The 22,395-nt window shown below is 51.2% G+C and overlaps 1 protein-coding gene across 3 annotated transcripts in view; it reads right to left on the reverse strand.

The window, feature by feature from the left end:
- Positions 1–230: 230 nt before the first annotated feature.
- The window catches only part of LOC114853065 (cadherin-12-like), a 60,243-nt gene continuing 38,078 nt past the window's right edge, over positions 231–22,395 (reverse strand). For all 3 annotated transcript variants that reach the window (XM_029145967.3, XM_055508493.1, XM_029145968.3), the window contains 6 exons: positions 14,665–14,918; positions 10,215–10,351; positions 7,506–7,627; positions 4,281–4,401; positions 2,998–3,249; positions 231–1,529 (listed from right to left, as the gene is read on the reverse strand). In XM_029145967.3, coding sequence (XP_029001800.1) covers positions 1,018–1,529; positions 2,998–3,249; positions 4,281–4,401; positions 7,506–7,627; positions 10,215–10,351; positions 14,665–14,918 — 1,398 coding nt within the window. In that variant the 3' untranslated portion in view covers positions 231–1,017. The remainder of the gene's footprint in view (positions 1,530–2,997; positions 3,250–4,280; positions 4,402–7,505; positions 7,628–10,214; positions 10,352–14,664; positions 14,919–22,395) is intronic.

Below are 22,395 nucleotides of genomic sequence, written 5' to 3' on the forward strand. Positions count from 1 at the left end.
CAAAGGTCTGAGCCGCTTGATTCGGCGACTGGAGACACGGGGACGCTTTGGAACCTTATTAAAGCCGACGTGCTGCTACTCGGAGGTCTCGGGGAAACAAATAAGCTGTTAACGGGATGTGTTTTTCTAACGTGTCAACAGGACAGGCAGAATTCTTTCAGGAGTTTACACACAACTTTAAGTATTAATAGAATAGATAGTGAGCCAAATGAGTAGACCTGCACAGGGGGTTCGTCCAAGTGTGGTTTATTTAAGAAAACAGTGTTCTTTACACGACTGAACTGCAGTATTTAGCCCTAATTCATCTTTTTACAACTCTAGTACAAGTCTATTCACAGGACCCACCGAACAGAAACATACATTTTCACGTGGGCCTTGATTAATTACCAAAAATTCCTTGTGTGTCTCCAAAAAATAAAAAATACAGATCGATGACTGAGAGATAAATAGATAAATACACACAAATCTAATCAAACTCAATCAGCCAATAAATAAATAGACCAATAAATAACATTCAAAACATCTTTGGCCAAACTGGGGCCACGTCATCGTCCCAGCAGAGTCGACACCGGCCTCGGTTCGGTGGACGCCTGGGCCGGTCAGCGCACGCTGACGGAACCAGCTCAACCTACGGGTTTTGGGGAACAACACTGGATGTGTGGCATGAAACAGCGAGTGAAGGAACAATTATATTCAGGCACTTTTGAGGATGTTGTAGGAAACGACAACATTTCCGTGTGCATGTGCATTTCCCCCGGAGGAAACAGAACGAAAGACATTCGATCCCAGTGCAGTTGAATGGCTGCTTTGCTCATCCGCTCGTGTTTTTCCACGCGTCCCCTTGACTTTTACAATTTTGGGATCGAGCACAGTAAAGTACCACCACCAGCTAAAAAAAGAAAATGGCGAACTGGAGATGAGAACGCAAACGGTGGGAGGAAAACAATGCTGGGTCTTTGTGTGTCACCAAGCGTGAGAACACTGTTACATGTTTGCTTCTGGAGTCTGTGAATAGCATCATTGCGTGTTCTCCGCCGCTGTGGAGTCTGACTGGCTTTCCGACGGTTCCCCAAATATCCCCGCCAGCGTCTTAAAGCGGGGCCCCCAGTCGTTGAGGTAATCGTAGTCCTCCTCGCGCTCCGCCGCCAGCGACTCGATGGAGCTGAGCGACTCGGCCACGGAGCCGTCGCCCTCGTAGGCGTACGTGGCCAGCGAGTCGTAGGGCGGCGCCGAGTTGTCCACGTCGTGCTCCTGCAGGCGCTGGCTGATGAAATCTTTGATGTCGGCGCTGCTCTGGGAGGCGGGCGGCCTCGGGCCCCGCTTCTGCTCGGGCTTCACGTCCCTGCGGTACAGGTTCTCCTTGACGACTTTGGGGTTGCGGAGCGTCCCCATGTCAAAGGCGTGCGTGTCCTCCTCGCCGCCGCCCTCGTCGTCGTAGTGGATCACGTTGTCCCGGATGTCTTCTTTGGACGACATGAGGGTCTCCTTCTTCTTCTGTCGCCGCAGGCCGACGTAGAGGACGACGATCACTGCAGAACAAACCGAGAACCGAATTCAATCAAGCTGCAGATGTGTTAACATGTAGCATGTTAGCTTTAGCATTGTAGCTTCTGGCTTGTTCTGCATTGCAGTGTAATCTTGTTGATATAGTTCTAGTTGCCTCTCGACCTTTTGTGCACATGTGCACTACTGCAGCAGTTCATAAAGCAGTGTTATGGATATATACTGAAGGGTTTCAATCCCAGCATGCAACAGTTTGCTTGAGGTTCTGCATTTCTTTCAACATTGGCCTCGCACTGAATTTGCTTTTGTCCCTTTGACGTCAGTTCAATCCCTCTCTTCCTGTCCTCTGTCCTCTGTCTCTTGTTCACCATCTCCTCAAAAAAAAAAAAACAATAACGTGTTTTTTATTTTTGCGTCAGTATAAAAGTGAACTCAGCCAAATGAAAGAGATCAATAAATGAATTCAGTTTGAAGTAGGTCCCCTTCTTTCATCCTCTGTATCTCACTTCCTCTTCCTTCCTTCTCTCCCCAGTGTTTTATCTACCTGTGTATAGTGTGCCAGCTCCCCCCAGTGGCTCCCGTGTAGACTTCCACAACACGGCATCATTACAGGACTCTGTGCCTTGGCTTGTTAAAAACAGCAATGCGGATGAAAGCCTCAGCGGCGGTCTGTTTAATTTGCCCCATCATTCTCCTGCATGGGGCGGCTGGGACATCCTGACAAAACCCCTACACGCCGTGCAGCTCCACGGAGGAGCTCTGTGTGAGCTCTGATTTTCTCTGCCACAGCGTGACAGTCGGGCGTCAGCCTCAGCCTTGGGGCGACTCGGCGCTTTGAAGACTTCCACGCGGCTCCACAGCTCCACCGCTCCCAACGCTACACTACCCACCACTGTGTGCTTTATGTTCCCTCACATCTAAAACAATGAAAAGTCAAGGTGATATTTCACATCAACACGAATTAATGATGAAGCATTAATTGGCTTTTCATGGATGATTTTCCGTTAAGCCGTATCTCAGAGAGAGAGATAAAGAAAAGTAAATACAGCTCAATGCAAAGGTCAGAGCTGTAAAATGGGACCTTCGTTAACGACCGGCCGTCCCACATTTATTATTCAGAAAACGATGCCATAAACCTACATTTACTTCCTCCCTGCTATGCAGATGAGCTTGATCTTTAATAGCAGGGAATTAAGAAGGATTTTTACAACCATGACCTTGTGGAAAATATAAAAGCTGTAGCCTGAGAAGCAACAAGATTGGGTTTGGTTTATAGAGCCAAGCATCCCTCCTCCTAATTTCAGATTTCATAGAGGGCCTGAATTCATTGGATTCTATAATTAACCGCAGACACAGAAATTAGAGCCAGCTTCAGTGAAGTACAGTATCTTTTTTTTAGGAATGTCCTGCACAGAGCCAACGCTAGCTTTAGCTCCATCTGTGCAAACTGTGTGTGGAACAGTGGTCCCTGCTCTTTGAGAAGCCGGGTCTCACCTAACAGGATGATGATACATAGCAGGATGGCGATCAGGGCCCCCGTGCTGAGGCCCACGGGCAGGAAGATGGCCTCCGCGCCGCACGTGAGCAGCGATCCGTCGGACTCGCAGCCGCACACGCGGATGGTCAGCGTGCCCGTGCTGCTCTTTGGTGGGTAGCCGTTGTCCTCGATCACAACGGGGAGCAGGTAGATCTCCTGGAGGCGCCGCCTGAAGCCGCTGCGCTTGGTCACGATCCCCGCCGTGTTGTCTGGAAGGGGAAACGGGAGGGATTCAGCCTCGGCCTCAGCTTTCTGGCGTACAGGTGCATTACAGAGTGTGGAGGTCCATGTTTTAGATAGATAAGACATGCTTTCAATGTCGGATAACTCTTTATTTGATAGTGAGGTCTCTCCAATGTGATGAGAAACTGCGACGTATCAAAGAGTCGTCTTATCAAAGCTCCGGCCAATTTGCACCATTCACTCTAAAAGCCGATAAAACCCCCTCCCGGTGCGAAAGCCGAGCGCCCCCCCGCACCTGCCCCGCGAGGGCTTCCGGGAGCCGACGCGACGCGACGCTCGCTCCTCGTGCAGCCGGCGTCACTCCGGAGACACGGCAGATTAGCGGCGGCAGATAAGAAGCAGAAAAGAATAAATACAAGCACGCAGCGGGGGAAGAACCCGGGCCGACAGCTGAGAGTGTGAGGATGGCGAGCGGAACGCGGGCCGACAGCGCGCTGGAGGACGAGGGAGCGCGCGGGGCGGCGCGCGTCTGACCCCTGTCGCGCTGGTTTCGCTCCTCTGGCGCGGCCCGGCGCTTCCGCCTGACAGGGGCGGAGGCGTTGCGGCGCCGCTCGCGTGCGGCGCTCCCTCCGCCCGCGCGGACCGGACCTGTGCCGCCCCGGCGCCGCCCGCGGTGTTTGTGTGTCCTGTCGCTGCCTATCTGATCTCGGCGGAGGGAGCGCTCGCGAGGGGGGAACCTGGTTGTCAGGAAGCCGCCAGACAATGTGTCCACAAGGTAAAAGTGGATCAGAAGTTGGGGGGTGGTGTCAGATACGGTGAATGCATTCGCTTCCCTGGCCTCATCCTGCCATGTCCCACTTTTCATTAGCAATCTTTCTGGCTGGACTTCAAAGAGTCGTTTGGCCCTTATCGTGAGTGACCGTGTGCGTTTGGGTTATTTTAAGCAGCGCACGTCACTGGCCGCGCTCGGAGCAACCGGACAGTCCTTCCTTCGTGCCAGCTTTTAGGTTAAACGTGATCCAGACCATGAAGCGTCAGCGCTGGAGGTCGGACCTACTTCCAAAGTCTCGGATGGTGAAGTTCTTGTTGGTCTTCACGTCCTCCCTCTGGGGTTTGAAGGAGAACTGCTGTCCAGCCGTCGACAGGTCCTGGTCTTTAGCGCCGAACGTTTGAATCACCTGAAAAACAAGAAGGCGCTCTGATTAAACCTTAGTCGGCGGTTTGCTTTCACACCAGCGTCGTTTGCCTGGAGTGAATGACTGATTCTCCTTTAAGTTGACAAAAGAAAAATGTTGTGTTTTCACTCATGTTTTCAACATCAAAAACGTCTCTTTAATGGAAAATACAATTTCCTCGGGTCAATTGGTTCTGACAGAGAGCGAGTCCTGAGCCGACTGCGCGTCAGACCTGTCGGCGCCTGAAACGAGGCAGTGAAATGTTCCCTCGCTGGTTTTGGATACAGTCGCTGAGCAGCGGATTGATAACACGCGGGAACGTATGGATCACCTCGACCCGTGGCCGCGGCCGGAGCACAGTGTTGAACGACATCCGTCAGACCACGGGTCGGACACGCGTGTGATATGCGAACGCCAGCTTCTCTCCAGATTTCTGCTGACTCAGGCAGATTCGTACTTCCCTCTTTTCTCTTGTGGTGACTCAGCGCTTTGTCTGAATCCATCCCAGCTCTCGGGCTCAACCCGCTGCTGACCCGACGCTCCCTCGCACGCGGGACCAGCTCATGGCCCTCTGACTGTACATCACCCCCGCCGTGTTTGCTCTCCGTCTCCATGTCGGCGTGAGATCCCCTCCAGGGGAGTAAAGCTGACACCAGGTGTGATGAGTGCCCTGCTGCACTCCCCGAGCAGATGTACACTTCACTGCATTGATTTCCTGCAGCCAAATTAGCTCGGCGGTGAATAAATCTGAAGCCGCAATCACCATTTAATCCCCAAAAAGGCAAAACGAGGTCTGTTGCGTGATATTTATTGAGGTTTTGATTTCAGCTTTTAGGACCGCTCCTGAGCTTCGTGACTTCGCTGCCTCTTTGGTTTGAGAGACATGAATCAATGTTGAATCAACAAGAACCATCAGCAGCTTCGGTGCGACGTTGCTATTTACATTTGCTTTTAAGCACTAATGTGTGCGTTCACTGACTGAAGTGCTTCCCACATCCTCTCAGTGACGAGTGGAGCTGCTGCCAGCGCATCCACTTATTACCGGCTGCTATTTTAAAGCACACGTCAAATGGCTTCAAGCGCTTTTGCCCTCGGCTGCACCGACGTTAAGTCTGTTAAATACTATGAATGTAAATGTCATTATTCCAGCGTGATAAACACTCGTTTAATTGCTCATTCACCGCAGCATAATACACTGAGAGCAGCATCCCTCATGTTCTTATGACTCTCCAACATGTAGACCTCCACTAAACGCTTGTTGGATGTTTCCATTGTGTTGCTTTTTCTCATTTCACGCTTGACCAGCTGACCAGTCAAGCCTCTAAGAATAGTAAATAATAAAATAAAACCCTCCATTGTGTTGCTTTACTGCTCTTCCCACACATTTACATGAAAAGGCCTCTCGCTCGGCTACGCGCTGGATACAGATTATGCTCCGCGAGGCTGTGTCGCAGCGTGAGCCGCCCCAAAACAAGCAGTTTGTGTGTTTTTGCGGCAGCGTGAGCGCGGATAATCATCAAGGGAGGCACAAGACGGATTTTTACAAGAGAGGAGCCGCAATTCTTTATCCTCCACCAGCTGTGAGCAACACCTGGTGGGAGCGTGCTGGGGAGAAACTGGGACTGAGAGGAGTATGTTCTGCACTGGAGGGAGGGAGGGGAGGCGCGGGATGGGGAGCAGATGGGAGGGAGGAGGAGACGCGATGAGGGAGTGAGAAGTGGCATAAAGGAGAATTAGGTGGCTTTTAAACACAGGACACAGTGTATGAACAGAGGAGCGGCTGAATGAGGTGACTTTGACATGTCTTTGTGTCCCCGAATGCGTTTTTCTCTCTGGTCTTTTCATCGTAAGAGAACAGACTGGATGCTATGGACCTCGCAAAGAGATTCAATTTTCTGGCATATTGAGGAGATAAATGGTGAAGTGTTGGGGGCAGAAGTGAATATAAAGATCGGTAAAAGCCCCCGAACACTTGAATTCATTTCTCTTTAGGTTAACGTGAGCAAGGCGGCGCCGAGCCGGTCGGGGCCTGTTCTGCATGATGAGGTGGTAAAGTCCAATTAGTGCATTTGCTCCTTTCCCAGAATCTGTCACTGAAAGACTAAACACAGGACATCTAATTGCAGGAAGCAGGTTTTAAATATTCATGACCAACTCCTGTGCATGTTGTACAGTGGACCAAAGGTTTCGGGCCTTTGAGTGTGTGTGAGTTTTTGGCCTCAGCTCCCCTGTTTCGAGTGCCTGGACCTAACGTGGAGGCTCACATGGACGCGGACGGCCCAGTCTTCAATCGAAAGGCGCAGCCGTTGTTTTGATTGCAACAGGCCCGAGGACTGAAAGCATCCTTGATTTGATGAGGAGTCTACAGCGATTTGATAGACTGCCAAGGAAGCTGTTCCCTCAGAACGCTAACTGCATATAGATGCTAGTTAATGGGCTAATTTACAGGCAAGGTGGTTGGCGGCGCGTGCAGGAGAACCCTCCGCCGCATTTCAAATGTACCACCTGAAACGTACTCCAGCGCGGCGATATGCAAAGTGCTGCTTATGATTGCTGCCGCTGCCGAATCCATCTGTGGCAACAATCAGCCGGAGACGGAGCCTCGCGCTGCCTGCCGGAGGCTCCTCTGCCAAATCCCTTGAAATGATTTGAAGGTTTTGTTCCCTGAGTGACCTTGAGCAAAAGGCTGAGAACCAACGCTGCGTAAGGTATCGACATAAATGTGGTAACTGCAGCGCTGGAAAGCAAAAACACTGTAAAATCGTATCTCCACACACACAACTCAGTATTTAGTCTACAAGTAAAGAATGTCTCTGCCAGCTTTAATAGAAACCCTCACCTTCCACATTCAATTTAAGGCCTTTAGACGGTTCTCAACTCTCCAACCAACAGGTTGGAGAGTCAATAAACAGTCAATTATCGCCGGCCGTCATATTTGCCCCCACGCCGCGTCCTTGCCGCTAATGCTTTCTAACATTTACCGTCCCCTTGGTGGCTGAGTTGAGATGCCTCCTAACCTGGCATCTCAACTGTCCAACCAACAGGTTGGAGAGTTGAGATGCCAGTGGATGCCAGTGGAGCAGGAAGCAGGGTTCACGTCAACGTACCTGTCCCACTTTGGCGTTCTCGCACACGAACGTCTCGTAGGCGCTGGCCAGTTCGGGCGGGAACTCGTTGATGTCCAGCACGTGCACGGTGACGGCCACGCGGCTGGTCAGGACGGGGCTGTCTGCGGAGAGAAAGGCGGAGCCCTTTAGCGGATGCTACAGCGCTAAACGCTAGGATGTGTCCGCCACATGTCGGTGCACAGACAAATGGAAACACAGATTCACATTATGTGAGAAGTCTTGCAGCCGTATTAATTATACTGTGAGCGCCCGCTGAGAGGGACCCGACCTGAGTCCGGGGGGGTTTGTTGCAGCGCCTCCTCGCTGCTGGGACTCAGCGGCGGAATGCTCTTTTTGTGCTGGAGCCCAGCGAAGGTAAACTTTATGGATTGGATGTGGGAATAGGCTTTGCTCTGCGGCGAGGGGGGCTTACGGTGCGCTTGTTTGTAGTGTAGGGGAGCGTGGGCGCCTGCTGTGGGTTTGTGTGTGCAGGTGGGTGGTTAGGAAGAATGCGGGAGGGGGGGCTGTGGAGCCGCCCCAAGGGGATTGGAGACGGCTCAGCCAGTAACCCGTCTCTGACCTTGATGGAAAAGCAATCTTCCCGCTGAGGTAAAAATGACACCGCGCATGGGATTTGACGCGCTGAACTGCTAACATCGATTCCGGCCCCGGAAAAAAAAAACAACACGCCGCCAAGTTCTGAATTCTTTGGCCTCCGAAGGATCTGAGCAGCTCCAAAACTTCCAAATCGGGTAAATGTGTAAAATGTGCGCGAGGCCTCTGGATGAGGGGGCTTTTAAAAGGGAGCACGTCAGCAGTGATTCGACTTTGAGGCCACTAGATGGCGCCGTGGGATAGAGGAGATCCTCAAATCCTTCTGGCGTCAGCGTTTCCCTCCAATAACACATGCTCTATTTATTTTATTGAAACACAATCCTGCATTGCTACAGAATGCTTGGGTGGTCAGTCATAAACCCTTACATTTATAAAGCCTTATACTATTTTACTGCTGGAAATTACTTTTTAATTAAGCTCATTTTAATAAAAAAAACTCCATCTCTGAAAGCAGTCAACCACAAATCTATAAAATCTGGTGTAAAACGAAAATAAAATCACATAACAGATGGCGATCTGTTGCAAAAAGTGCAGCTGTGGACAGAACAAAGACAACTCAACCCAAAACTCTTTGTTAAGCGGAAACTAGAGTCTTTAGCTGTAAAAGGGTAAACGCGTTTCCCCGTCGTCTCCTGCCAAGGTTATTATTGCGTTTAATAAATCTCCCCCCCTTTGACTCTGGGCTTAAATGGCACAAAGCGAAGTGTTAATCTGGCGGCGGCTCTTATTTAGCGCACCTTCTGCCGCGCGAGGCCTCGGGAGAGCGGCCGCCGCTGCTCCCGTTTTGCCGCACGGCTGCAGCGTTGACTCTCTGAGGCTTTGGGGAGCGACGACGTCCGAGTCGGGCGCTAATCACCGAGTCTGTCACCCCGCGCTGCTGCAGACACGTAGGTGGGGACGGTAAATGTTAGAAAGCATTAGCGGCAAGGACGCGGCGTGGGGGCAAATATGACGGCCGGCGATAATTGACTGTTTATTGAGCAACGGCGGCTGTAGCTGCAGACGAGGCGGGAGGTTTACGAGCGCATAACCTTTACTTACACCGAGCGTTGTTGTGGTGCACACGCCGACGGTATCTGCGCTTTAGCGCTTATTTATGTCCTTCAGGAATCAAATCTATACAACAGGCACACGATGCTTCGCGGAGGAGCCGTTAAAGCTCCGCAACAGCCCGAGTCAGTGGAGATCAGAAGCAGATTTGAACTCTCGCTAACGCCGGGGTGTTGGGCTTATCTCAGCGCTTACTGCTCCGGTGCCACTGTTGTTTCCGGCTCTGGCTCTGGAGGACGTTTCTAGTTCTGGAACAGTTTCTAGGTGAACAGGAGCCCGCTGTGAGGGGACCCGGGGAGGTCAAAGTTCGGGATCAGGTGCTAAGTGAAGGCCAAGGAGGGCCGCTCCCTCCCACCTCTCCTACATCCTCTGCGTCCTTTCCTTCTACCTCCCTCCTACTTTCCTTGACACGCACACACGTATTGAAAACAGAATTAGGATGTGACTGCCGCGACCTTGAGGGGAAGTGAGTAATATCAGTTTCCAAGGCGACAATGACTCAGATTTTAGCAGCTCATATTTCACAGTCCGTCCTAATGAATATACAGCGTGAGTAATTTTGATGGAGCACCAGTCTGGTTCTGGGATAATGACTTTGACGGTTCTTAGCAGGTTTGACGACTTGATGACGATGGATTTGCTTATTTATCCGGAAATTCGCTGAACTTCCTTCATTAAAAAAATAATAAAAAATCATACAATAATTAGCTTGCGGGCATGGCTCACGCCGTCTGCTTTATAGACGCTTTACTGCAGTGTAAGTAAAGGTTGACTCTGGCAAAAATAAAACAATAATAAAATAGAGCCAATGTCGTGAAAGGAGTTTAAAAAAGGCAGTTAAAAATGAAAACAGTTGAGGCAGGAGGAGACAATGTCCTGGAGATACTCTCCTCCAGCAGAGCCATCATAGTTTATAGTCACCTATAAACCTTTCCGGCAAAATGGGATTGAGTATTGACTTGAGTAAAAGTGTGTTAAATCCTTCACACAGATTATGGCGGAGGAAGGACGACGGCGCCGGTCGATTCCCGTTGTCATACTCACTAAGTTTGGTGGCCACGATGGAGACGTTGTGCCGGGCGACGCTCTCTCTGTCCAGGAGCTCGTTGGTGGAGATGGTTCCCTCCACCGGGTCGATGTCGAAGTAGCTGTCCAGGTCGCTCCTCCAGTCGATGGAGTACCTGCAAGGAAGCGTCAGAACGGGGTTAATGTGTGTGTGTGTGTGTGTGTGTGTGTGTGTGTGTGTGTGTGTGTGTGTGTGTGTGTGTGTGTGTGTGTGTGTGTGTGTGTGTGAGAGGACGCGACGCCGCCGCTATCGCTCATGCTGAACGGTCATTTCCAGGAAAAGTGCTGAGGACGGAATATGCATCCCGATCCGGTAATGGGCCACGCGTTCGTCCGGCCACGCGCAGGGAGCGCAGAGACATTCAATCAATCGCTCACGGCCGACGGGCGACAAAGGGATGAAATGTTTTGGTTGTTAGAACAGAACCGAGGCGGCGGCGTCCTCTCTGCTCTGAATGCAAACGGGAGATCTGAACCCGGACCGCTCGTCGCTGACAGAACCATTCGTCACAGCACGCTGGTTGACTTTAAGGCTCTATTTCATCAATTATGAAAAGGTCCTGTTTTTGCATCATTACACATGTCGTGGAGGTCGGAGGTCGGACGGGGGTGCCCGGCGCCTTGCTCGTGGGCGCTGCCACAGGATTGATGCTTCGGACCTGGAGGGTCTGAGCGTTTCGCATGCAGTGCAGCCACTCGGCTTCTTCTCTTCTGTACGACCATCTGTCTGATCTTAAAAGGCCATTCCTTATTAATATTTATCATGCTTGTTTCTTGTATCGAGCCTCAAACTGGACTCGCGTCAGTCGCTGAGGGAAAGTCTTTGACTGTCACAAGAATAATAAGGGAACAGCTTCCACATTTCTGTTTTATTTGAAGCTCGGGTTTAATGAAGATTTCTGTTTTCATGTGAGTTCGTCCACGTCCGCCCTTCGAACGCCAGCGCGTCAATAGTTTAGTGTTTCTCTCCCATCAAGGATTCAACAGATCGGCGGTTTGCACTTTTTCCTCGGGGCGAAACGTTTCAGAGGTCCGCGGATGCTGAGGCTCAGTGGTTGGAGGCGCTGCCTCCCGCCCAGAGCCAAGTTTAACAGCTCACTCGCCGCCGCTGCAACTGCACGACCCGTCGCCTTCTTTCTTATGCGCGTGACACAAAACATCAAACACAAACCTTTTCTTGTAATTGCTTCAATCTCTAAAGCGAATCCAGGTCGTGAGCAGCTGTGAGACAGTAATCACACGTCTGAGGAGCCTCGCTGCTGATGGCTGCAGATATGGAAATTAATTACTGTCTTTGCCGCTGTGATGGTAACAGTCCGGTGACCAGATTACCGGCGAGGCTGTTGATCCCACGTACGGTAACGACTCCATTCGAGGGATTTTCATTTTAGACAGAGGCCACAAGAGCGCTCTTTAAAACGCCTTCAAAATCGAGGAAGCTCTTCAGAATAGGGCGACAATGCAGTATTCATGATGCCCTTTTGTTCCCGCGCAGTCAGAGATAAGTCAGCACTACACTCCTAAATAGTCTGAAAGCATAATTCCCTATGCATGACGGGTCATTGGCTCCATTGTTTCCAAGTCAAGAATGTGCGGCTGCTCTCCGGAGGCACAAGTGAACAATGTCCGCGCTGATGTGGATGAATATTTAAAGTTCTTGATGCACAGAGTGAAGAGCAGACGCTTTTTGTTGTAACCTCTGTTTTTTCTCCTGTTTACTCCGGCATAAAACATTGATATTAAAACAACTACTGTCCATGAAACAGGTGTTAGGGACGTTTGCGTAACACCGTCACGAAGCGTTACGGCGAAATAATCCTCCAGAGCCAAAGATGGAACTTCTGCTAGGTTTTATTTTCTCATTCATTTTTAAGCATCCACTTTTCGGTGGAGGCTATTGTTATCTGCCACTCAAATTTTTGGATAGAAGCGCGTGTGTGTGTGTGTGTGTGTGTGTGTGTGTGTGTGTGTGTGTGTGTGTGTGTGTGTGTGTGTGTGTGTGTGTGTGTGTGTGTGTGTTTGTGTGTGTGTGCGTGCATGTGTGTGCGTGCATGTGTGTGTGTGTGTGTGTGTGTGTGTGTGTGTGTGTGTGTGTGTGTGTGTGTGTGTGTGTGTGTGTGCGTGCCGTACAGTAAGCGCTCTCGTGTGGCAGCAGGTGCACGGAGACATGGAGAGATTGAGAAAGAAAGGAATGATTTGCCCTGAGTATAAATCAGGAGTTTAGTCAGGCATGTCAGATCTATCGGAGTGAGCCGTGACGTCTGGATCTCCCAGCGGGTAACAAGCGAGGACAGCTGAGCTTTACTGCACAGCAGCTTTACATTCAGGCTTTGTTCCTGTCCCACCACCAGCCGCCCGGCTCTCGTACAAGCCCACATCACTGCTCCCGGCATCCACCGCTCACCGCCTCCAAGCTAATTCAGGACACGAGACAAACAGAGGCCCAAGGACGGCCTCCTCTGCCTCGCAACGTAATGTAATTACTGCCAAGAAATCTGGACTATGTCAAAATCTTAATAAATCTACGTTCCCTTCCCCTCAGAGTGCCGCATAGCTCCGCCGCGCCCGTGCGTGTTGTGTAGATTCACGGTCAAACGCTGATTGAAAAATAAATTCCCCCAGCGGCTAAATGTGCAACACCTGAGGAGAGGAACGGAAGAACTCACACGTTCAGTCGTCAGAAGAAGAGGCAAATATAAACAACAGCTTCAGTGTTTTAATTATCAGTCATGAGAGAAATCTGGAGATGGAAGGTGGAAAAAGTAGTTTACTTCAATGTAAGCAAACTTCTGTGAAGCTCTTTTTTCAATGTGGCCACTCGGTAGAGCCTCAGGTTGGTAAAACACTGATCAGCAGTTAAAACAGCAAACAGAAGCGTCCTTATCAAAGCATCTGATACGGGCACTCGGCAGTTATTGCTCCAGACCGGAGAGCACAGATATGCAAATATCAGGCGCGTAATGAAGTTATGTTATCATCTCTGCTGCGCATCACCGCCATCATCTCCCGACCGGCCAGGATATTACACTGGCAGCCTTTTATATGGCAATGTCAAATGTTCTACATAAATTGATTAGTCCTCAAGCTGATGAGTAAATCTGACAATGCTCTCATGATTAAAGCCAAGATGACATTGATGAGTAGAGACTGAAGGAATTGACGAATGGATTAGAGATCTGAACCCTTCGATCACTGGCTCCAGTGTCACACCACTGCTCCCTCACTGCTTTCATGCCTGCAGCAGTAATGAGGGATATTTGGTTCAATATGAAAGCTTCTCAAGGTGAAGATGCGGATTCCGATCCAGGTTAAATTCATTCTCTATTAGGGTCCACAGGAAAATTCGATTTTAAATTTGCAGATAATCTACTTTAAACGGCCGCAGCTTCTTTCTCTCTTCAGTTCTTATCGACAGTTTACACCAGATCCAAAGCGGGAACATGCAGTGAGGCTAATTTACATGTTACTTTCAGTCCATTTCCTGAACAGTTTCCTTTTCTCTGGCTTAATTATCAGTCATCAGTCTCTTGTGGAGAAGAAGCGCCAGCCTTTAGTCACTCGAGTTCAGGAGCTTCACGCTTTTCAAAGTAACACATCAGGAAGAGAAAAAAAAATAGAGGAGTCAGACTCATAATATGGTTATAATGAAGTAATTTGTTCCAATATTCTTGAAGGATATTCACAACAAAGGTCAAATGACCAGTGAAATGAGACAACAATGGGAAATCATAACTTTCACACACCAGGATTTTTATCATGACCTAAAGACAACTTCAGTTTTGTTAAAAAAGGTTTTTTAGCTCTTCCTACTTTCTATTGTTCCCACATCTGCTTCAGCTGGTTTTCAAGCGTTAGATTAGACATTCAGTGGGTGTGTGTTGTTGTAGTTGTTCTGGAGTAGACGACTGCTGTTACCTGACACGTACATGTCTGATGTGTGTCAGGTTATTGACCAGAGCTGAACATCAGCTGTAACTGAATGGTGCTCATTACATGCTCTCCTTTGGTGCATGTCAATGAATCGATGGAGGCGGTGGCCGCAGCTCTGCCGGCTGAGCCTCCGTCATCGGATGCCCACGGTTACCTGAAGAGGCCATCAACAAACTCTGCAGCGGTGCTACGTGAAACCTATCGGATTCTCCACCAGTCACGTCAACGAAACGAGGAATGGTTGATTCTGTCTGTGGTTAAACTCAACGTCTGAGTCATCGTTTCTCCGTCGCTGTCTCCTCATTAACCACAGCTTCAGACGCGCAGCAATACAAAAGAGTTAAAAATAAGCACGGAGCACACGGATTATTACGCGCTGAGGAAGTCAGAGCCACAACGTTTCCATATGTGGGGAATCGGACCTGGAAAAGAGTCGATGTGAGGTTCTGTGCGTGGACGTGGCGTTCACATGCTGTGTGTGGAGCGGGTGGAGCTCTACCTGACTGGGCTGCTGCCGGCGTCCAGGTCCTGGGCCGTCACCGCTCCGATGATGGTGCCCGCGGGCGTGTCCTCGTACACATCCATCACGTACGCCGGCTTATTGAACACCGGGGGCTCGTCCACATCCAAGACGTTAATCTTCACCGTGGCCGTGTCCTTGAAGGCCCCGAAGCTCTGGAAGCGCGGATCCAGGTGGGCGTTGGTGGCGTCCACCTTGAAGGTGTAGGCCTTCTTGGTCTCATAGTCCAGAGGCTGCGGAGCGAACGACAAGCACACGATCAAATGAGCTTCCTCTGCAGAGCTACAGCAGAGCAAGTGAGTAAGTGAACGTGGGCATCGGGGCCGACAGCCGCTTGCCCTCAGTTCATTTGTGTCACCCGAGCATTTTCAAACATGACTGACTACTGCAGTATCACATGTCAACATCCAAGTGCTCCGACCGCCCCGACTCCAGCTCTGGGATGATTCCCAGTCAAAATACGATCGCTCCAGTTCCACTGTGCTCCACCAAATGCAGCAGTTAATCTGCACATAATCTAAAGGTCACTCACAGCTGGACTCGGGCTGTTTATTTTATTCTTCCCCGGGTGATTATGTGGCCGTTCAAGGCCGGCCCTGCAGCTCCTGACTGCTCTGACTGCTCTGTATCTGGCTGCGATCATCCCCCCCTCACATCTGATCCTCTCGTCTCCCGTCACCAGGCTCCTTACTGTAAATTCATTCATCTCTAGGACGGAGCTCTGCTGCTTCCAGACGGTCAAAGCCCGGGCGGTACTGTGCCTATTCTATAACAGACTCACGGTTGGTTCTGATCCGGGTAATGATTCACTCCACCGTAGTGCAAAAGTCAAGCTGGGCTCATTGGGTTCAGCAGAACTTTGCCCTCTTACAAGAGTTGTTCACACGCCAGCGTGGACGCCCGTGTGATCGGCCTCTTCCAGCCGCTGCCATATCGGCTCAGGGTCAATTAGCGGGAGCGCGTGGAGGAATCGGCATCCGCAGCATGTCTGGCGCCGAGCTGCCAGGATCCGACAGCGGTGACGCCGCGTGGCTGCTCCCGCCCGTCTCCTGCCTCCTGGCGTGTGACCGGCCATGCTCGGCGAGCTCGGCGCCGGTCATGCTCCGCCGGCCCACAGTCACATGAGAGACATTCCTTTCTGTGTACCTCAAATTGACTAACATGCAGCCGCCGTGGCCGCGGTGCTATCGGCCGGCCCCAGGTTTCCCCGGCGCCTTGCTACGAACGGAGAGCAGCTGCTAAGACCAAAGTGAAACACAGGTCCTCTCCGAGATGCAATGTGACCAATCGAATTAAACGCGCACGAAGCAGCCGACTAATTAGAGTCCAGCAGCTTCGGGCGGCGCGGACGTGATTTCACGGTGACAGCAGACGCGCCTCGCGTCGCCCGTCTCGCCTCCATCGCCATGGTTTCACAGCCCGGCGACAGCAGGTGTCCGCGAGGAGAGAGACGAGAGAGCGAGCGGGTCTGAAAGCAATCATTGGCCATCAAGCACCGTGATTGGTTTGATTACAGTGCGCCAGATGCAACTGTCTAGGCCCACATATAAGATCCTTCAACGGGGAGGAAATACACTCTGCCCCTTTCAATCTCTTTCAAAGAGTGACAACAGTGAGAGGTGATCGAGCCTCCTGGAGAGACCGTCCGGCTTTAAGACGGAATCCTTTGTACAGGAGCTTCATTAACAGGCCGATCCCCACACTCACTGCTTCAGTTTACTCAGACTCCCGCTGCTGTAAACCACCAGCAAAGCAAACAAATGCTTCAACCGCCTCGTCAGAACGCTCGCCTAGTCTGCTTCTAGCATGGAAGTAGCAAATCACGCACGTCTTTTTGGTAAGAGGCCTGCAGCAAAGCTGGGCTGAGGTATGTGCGCGGGTGGAGGAGGGGAGGGGGGCAGCAGGGGGTGGACACCAGGCCTCATTAGCCACGCTCTCGGCGGGGAGACACCACGCCGCCGCCGTCTCCCCACCGGCCCGGCTCCGACCCCGCGACGCCTCGGCCTCGTCTCATCGCCGGGCGGCCGAAGACAAAGGCTCGAAGTGCGACCATGAGACCAATCCCTTCGAATGCAGAGTTCGCTTTGACACGGATCTGCCCGCAGGCGCAGCTGGTGTCCTGCAGTTGACACACAACTGTGTGTAAATAATGCCCCCCTTTAAAAAGCAGCTGAGCAGCAGAAATATTACTGGAGGTGGAGGTTGATTCAGAGGAGTTAAGTGGTTTTTCACGCCGCTCGTCTGAAGCATCTGGTCCTTCAAAGGTGTCACCTTGACTAATTCTGCATTTAAAGCCACAGGAACATGCAGCATGTGCTCAAAGTGCTGGAGGAAATGCTAATCCACACGTTTGTAGTATTATTTTATGTGTAATGGGAAAATATACAACCTGGATAATAGCTGATTCAATAGATGCTGGAACACTGGCTGAGGATTGTTGTAGAGCAAATTCTACTTGCTCATTTCCGTCTTTTCAATACAACATAAAAGCTGAAATACCCAGTAAATGAATTTTTTCATCATTAATTAGAAACACATTTACTGGCGGCTTTGTTTCTCACAATTCAAACGCTCAAGGCTTTACATTGAAAACCTCTGTTCAGATGAAGGATCTCTGTAACAGAGAAGGACGAACGCCAAACAGATGCAGACTAGAGGAACGCAGGTGAATTTGCAGGATGATGATAACAGTTAATCTGATTCATTTTCGCTTTTCACTACAAACACAAACTCCAACGCATCTCTACCTGCTGAGTTTCTCCAATGGAGCCACCAAGAGGCTCCATGAAGAACGGCGTAGCATCAGCTGATCGTCACCTGTCGAGTTCATTTTGTAGCCTTATCCAGTTTAAACACACCTTTTCTTCTTAGAGATACCCAATAAATTTCAGTGGAGAAAGTAGATGACATTGCAAATTGCATCGCAACAAGCTGCTCATTTCCTGCAGCGAGACTCGTCTCTGACACCGGCTGAACAATGCACGCAGCCCATACGATTAGCTGTGGACTAAATCCTACAGATTAATTTGGATATTGTGGTTTAGGTGAAGCAGAGCTGCGCTGCTGCTGCCGGGATGAGTCGGAGACACCCAGCGGTCCGCGTGTGTCTGGATATGTGTTGTTAAATAGGAGTAAAATGAGGCCAGGAGCTGGTAATGAGAAAGCGGGAGTTAATGAGAAGATGTGCTAATGTGTCAACGCTTGACATGGGGAGAATCAAATCAGATCTGGAGGCCATGGGGGAAATAAGAAAAAAAGCCGTCCTGTTCATTCTCCGGCTGCGTGGATCATTTTACATTTCCCCCCTTCCTCGAAGTTGACCTACTTCTGCACTCAGAACTCCGGCTGTGTGGGTAACGATCACACAAATCCACGCATACAGTGCATTATGGCGCCGCGCGGACACCTCGGCGTGTTGGATTTCACGTTTGAAGCGTCCGGTCCCGGTTCCGCGTCTTTTACGGGTTAGCGCCGACGCAACCAGGAAGCGTATCAACAGTGGAATTTGTAAGGAGGACAGAGCGAGTTCCTCTCATGTCAGTGCTGCTGCTCTTCAACATCACAACAGAACACACTTGAAATTCTAGACGTGCCGCGGCGCCCTTTGATATGTAAATGTGCACCTTCGTTGCACTAGCAGTGATACTGAATGAAGGAACTTCTTTTCCTGCCAATTGAACCTGTTATGTTCCAGGGGAATTTATTAATTTAGAGCAGGGGACTAATCAAGGCATCACCGCCTGGTAGGTGCAGTGTGATGCTTTGCACACGTTTAAAAGTCCCTCCATCATCACAAGCCTGCGCTTCTTCATGGTCCATGAAGTGAAATATGATTCTCTCCTCATGCACAGTCGCTTTATTCTCCTTCACAGTTTGTTCAAGTGTTGCGGCTCTTTTTCTTTGTTTGTCTCTTTAGATTGTTGGTTATTTTGGGGATGAGGAAACGGGGTGATATGCATACTTAATGGCTTCTCGCTTCGTTTTTCCTGTTACAGGAGCTCAGCTCAGCCGCAGAGGGAAGCCTCTCCTGCCGACACCCGCGACTGGACCCGGTCCTCCCCCTCGAAGGCTCATTATCACCGCGGAGCCAGTCATTAGCAGGACGCGTTCCTCTGTTTGTGTCACCTGAAGATCAAGAGCCTGGTTTAACCTGCGACGTGCACGGTGGCTGGAAACCACCTCCAGCGTAGTACTACAGCGCTTACGAGTCATCCACACCGCCCACTCACCCACACCTTTCTAATTGCCAACAGAAACACTGGGCCGCGTGTGAAGCCGCGCTTCTAGTGGCCTCTTGATTCCACAGTGAAGCGCTCGGGATCTTCCAAGCAGAGCCGCTCCGGTGTGAAAACCCTGAGAGCTGGACATCAGCAGGGACGACTTGGTCGGAGCTCGGCCTGACGTCTCCGTGTGAGTGACTGACTCCTTCATAAGGTCAGTGCGGGCACTGACTGACAGGTCGGCAGAAGCTAAAGGCCCTTAAGCACGAAGCCCAACGAGCCTCTTATCAGAACGCTTCCTGGTGGAGCGACCAGCAGAGGAGACGCTCACTCCACCGCCGCCGCCGCTTACATTGGTCCGTGTCCTTGGCCGTCCCCCGGTGGCGTGCGGGAGCCTCGCCAGCTGCCCTGTCCTCGCTGCAGTGGAGCGAGTGGCTGCGAGAGCCTGGCGCTGCCACTCCTAATAGGAGGCTTTAGCCACGGGATGAGCCTGGAGGCAGCGCTTTAATCTATTACGCCCACGCCTCCCAGGCCACCGGGGAGAAGGCACTTCATCGACTGCGCGCATTAACTCCGCCGCCTCCGTCCTCCCCGTACAGTAGGCAGACGTGCACGCCACCACGTGCACGCTCGCAGATGCTCCCCGCGCGGCTGCTCGGCGTCTGCCGGGCACCTGGAAGTCCTGCTGCGCCGCGCCATTGTTTCCCCCTGCCTCCGCCCCCTCCCGCCCCCTATGGCACCGCGGCCTAAAATAACTCGTTTCACCTCCTACTGGAACATTCAGCGCTACGATCAATAGATTAGTATCAACTTCTGTCTGTGAGCGAAACTCAGCCAATACTGCTTCGCTGAATGAGCCTTTGGACGTGAACGAGACCCGTCTGCAGCTCCAGCCGCCCCGGTAGCGGTTCCATACACAGCCTGTTCCTGTGATGACGGCTTGTTGCTCTAAAACACATGGACATCCTTGCGTGAGCTCGGAGCTGGAGCCAGTCGCAATCCCAGTCTCCAGCGCTCCCAGCATCCAGTGCTCCCAGCATCCAGTGTTCCCAGCATCCAGTGCTCCCAGCATCCAGTGTTCCCAGCATCCAGCGTTCCTAGCATCCAGTGTTCCCAGCATCCAGCGTTCCTAGCATCCAGTGTTCCCAGAATCCAGTGCTGCTCGTGTGGCCTTCAGTCAAGTTCAGTTTGTTTATTCCTTTTGTCGTCTGACCATGAATTTAGCGGCTGTTAGTATCTCATCACACTGAAAGCAGTAACAGCCTCGGCTGCTCAAACAGCCCACTAATGATTTCTGATGGAGGATCAGCCTGGCTTTAGTCAAATTAGCCCTTTAATGAACGCCGGCACCGCCGCCGCTGGTTCGGTCCGAACGGGACCATGCGGCGCCGCAGCCACGCAGGCAGTTAGGGGCATTTGTTCTATTCATGTTCACTTGTTTTCTTTTGCAGCGTTTCCTAAATGCCACGCGCCGCTGCAACATTAATCACTTCAAGGCGCTGTTTTCCTCCAAGTGGGAAAAATGTCACCTTGCGTAACGCGATGAGTCACTGGGAACGCTGCGGCGTTACCTGATTCTGCTGCCTCCGTCGCGGCCCAAACATCCTTAAGCATGGAGCCACACATGCAGCCGCTGAACAATAGCGAGCGCCCCTTCAGGCTTAGAACACATTCAATTAAGCATATCTGCCATCGCTCCTTCTCCCGCGAGGCGGTAAATAAACATGCAAATGGACAAGGCACGTCTAATTTCCAAAGGAACTCCCCCGCTGACCCAACCCAAGGTTATCGCCTCGCTCACGTTGGACGGAGGCTCCATGTTCTGGATGTGGAGCGGGCTTTGGATGTGTCCTTCCATGTGCTTTCATGTGCAGCACTTTGCTCTGTGTGCTCACATTGGTCTCCATGTTTCCCTGGGAATTCACGGGTGGATTTACTTATTGTCTCCCATAATCTTGTGTTTTGCAGATGGGATGTGCGAACCCCCTCCAATGCCTCTGTTTTTCTCTCCCCCTGTATCGGCAGACTGGGAAGCAGATGATCATCCTTTGAACCCATTACTCAGCCTGATCCTCTTATCATAACCAACCTTCCTCAGTCTCTAATTTGGGGTCTGCCAAACTCTGCTCTCAGTACAATGTGGCTTTCGTCTCTGCCCTGCCTGCTTTTTTTTTTTTTGCTGTTGTTTTTTTCTGACGTCTGTGCGAGGGAGGAAAGTCAAGAGAGAGAGCAAGCGGCAGAGAGCGAGCGAGAGAGAGAGAGAGAGAGAGGAGGGAGGAGAGATGAATTGTCTGCGCGCATTTGCACACCTGTCCCTGGGGGATCTCCCACCAATGTGAAATAAGACAAGCCTGTGGGCGGGTCAGTATTCTGAGAACGCAGTGAACAACTCATAAAGGCTTCATCTCCACTACCTACACCGGCACCGCTCCTTCCCTCCCCCCCTCCCTCTCGCTCCGTCTACTGTGTCTAGCTAATATCACGGCCCCACGTGGGCAGCAGCACACGGTGTTTGGTAAATTACATTGTTGGGGGGGGGGCTTGGTCAGTTAAAGGAGCTCAGAATGTCCCCTGTTAGCACTGGCTTTGTGCGGCTGCCTCCCGCTGAGGGGAATATATCACACTGCTGCATTGTTGTTATGGCAGCATATCAAACACACAAGTAAAACAATGGGAGGAAAGATGCATTCTCACATCCATCCAGGGTCTACAGCATGTAAACAAACAAGCGTCTTCATTTACATCATAATTGCTTCCTGTCACATTCTGTTATTCTATTACTGCTCATGAGAAGGCCACCGTGCGCTGATCTATGGCCACGACTAGTCACGCGGTCTATATGCACATACGCGTGATTTACGCGGCGTGGGTCCGCGGAGGGGGCGCTCGCACGCGCAGGGAACCAATTACTCACTCAGCAGCGTGTTTCTGGGGATCAAAGGCTCGCGCACCTTTTGTGAGCGTGTGCGCCGGGGCGTGTACTAAAAATGTAGCAGTTAACGAATGCCTCAGCCTAATACGGCGGAAAACAAACGCACGTTTGCACCCCCCACCCCCCGAAGACCGTTTTAGACGGTTGCATCAGGAGCGACGGGGTGACTTCTGCAATCAGACGTAATACACGACGCACACCTGAAATGAGGCGGCATGGGAGCAACGCATTCATTACCTCAGCCTCTAGTAACCGACGTAAGGAGGCCGCATTGACGAGGTAGAGGCTTTCATGCTCTGCAGCTTCATGCAGACCAACATGTCTGACTGCACATCTGCTCCGATAAACGGCCGGTGCTTTTTCTAAGCCAAGCTATCTCCAACACACATTTCCAATCTGGCTGCATTGATTAGAGTCCAGACATAATAACTCCCGACTCCAATTAACTTCATTTGGTGCCATTAGCCTCCGGTTTCACACACGTTTCCAACCTGCGCTGGTTGACTGATGGATTCAATATGGGCGCGAGCAACTCAGTGATTTGTAGCAATTTGTGTC

The sequence above is a fragment of the Betta splendens genome, chromosome 4 (genome assembly GCF_900634795.4).
Source record: "Betta splendens chromosome 4, fBetSpl5.4, whole genome shotgun sequence".
Lineage (NCBI taxonomy): Eukaryota > Metazoa > Chordata > Actinopteri > Anabantiformes > Osphronemidae > Betta > Betta splendens.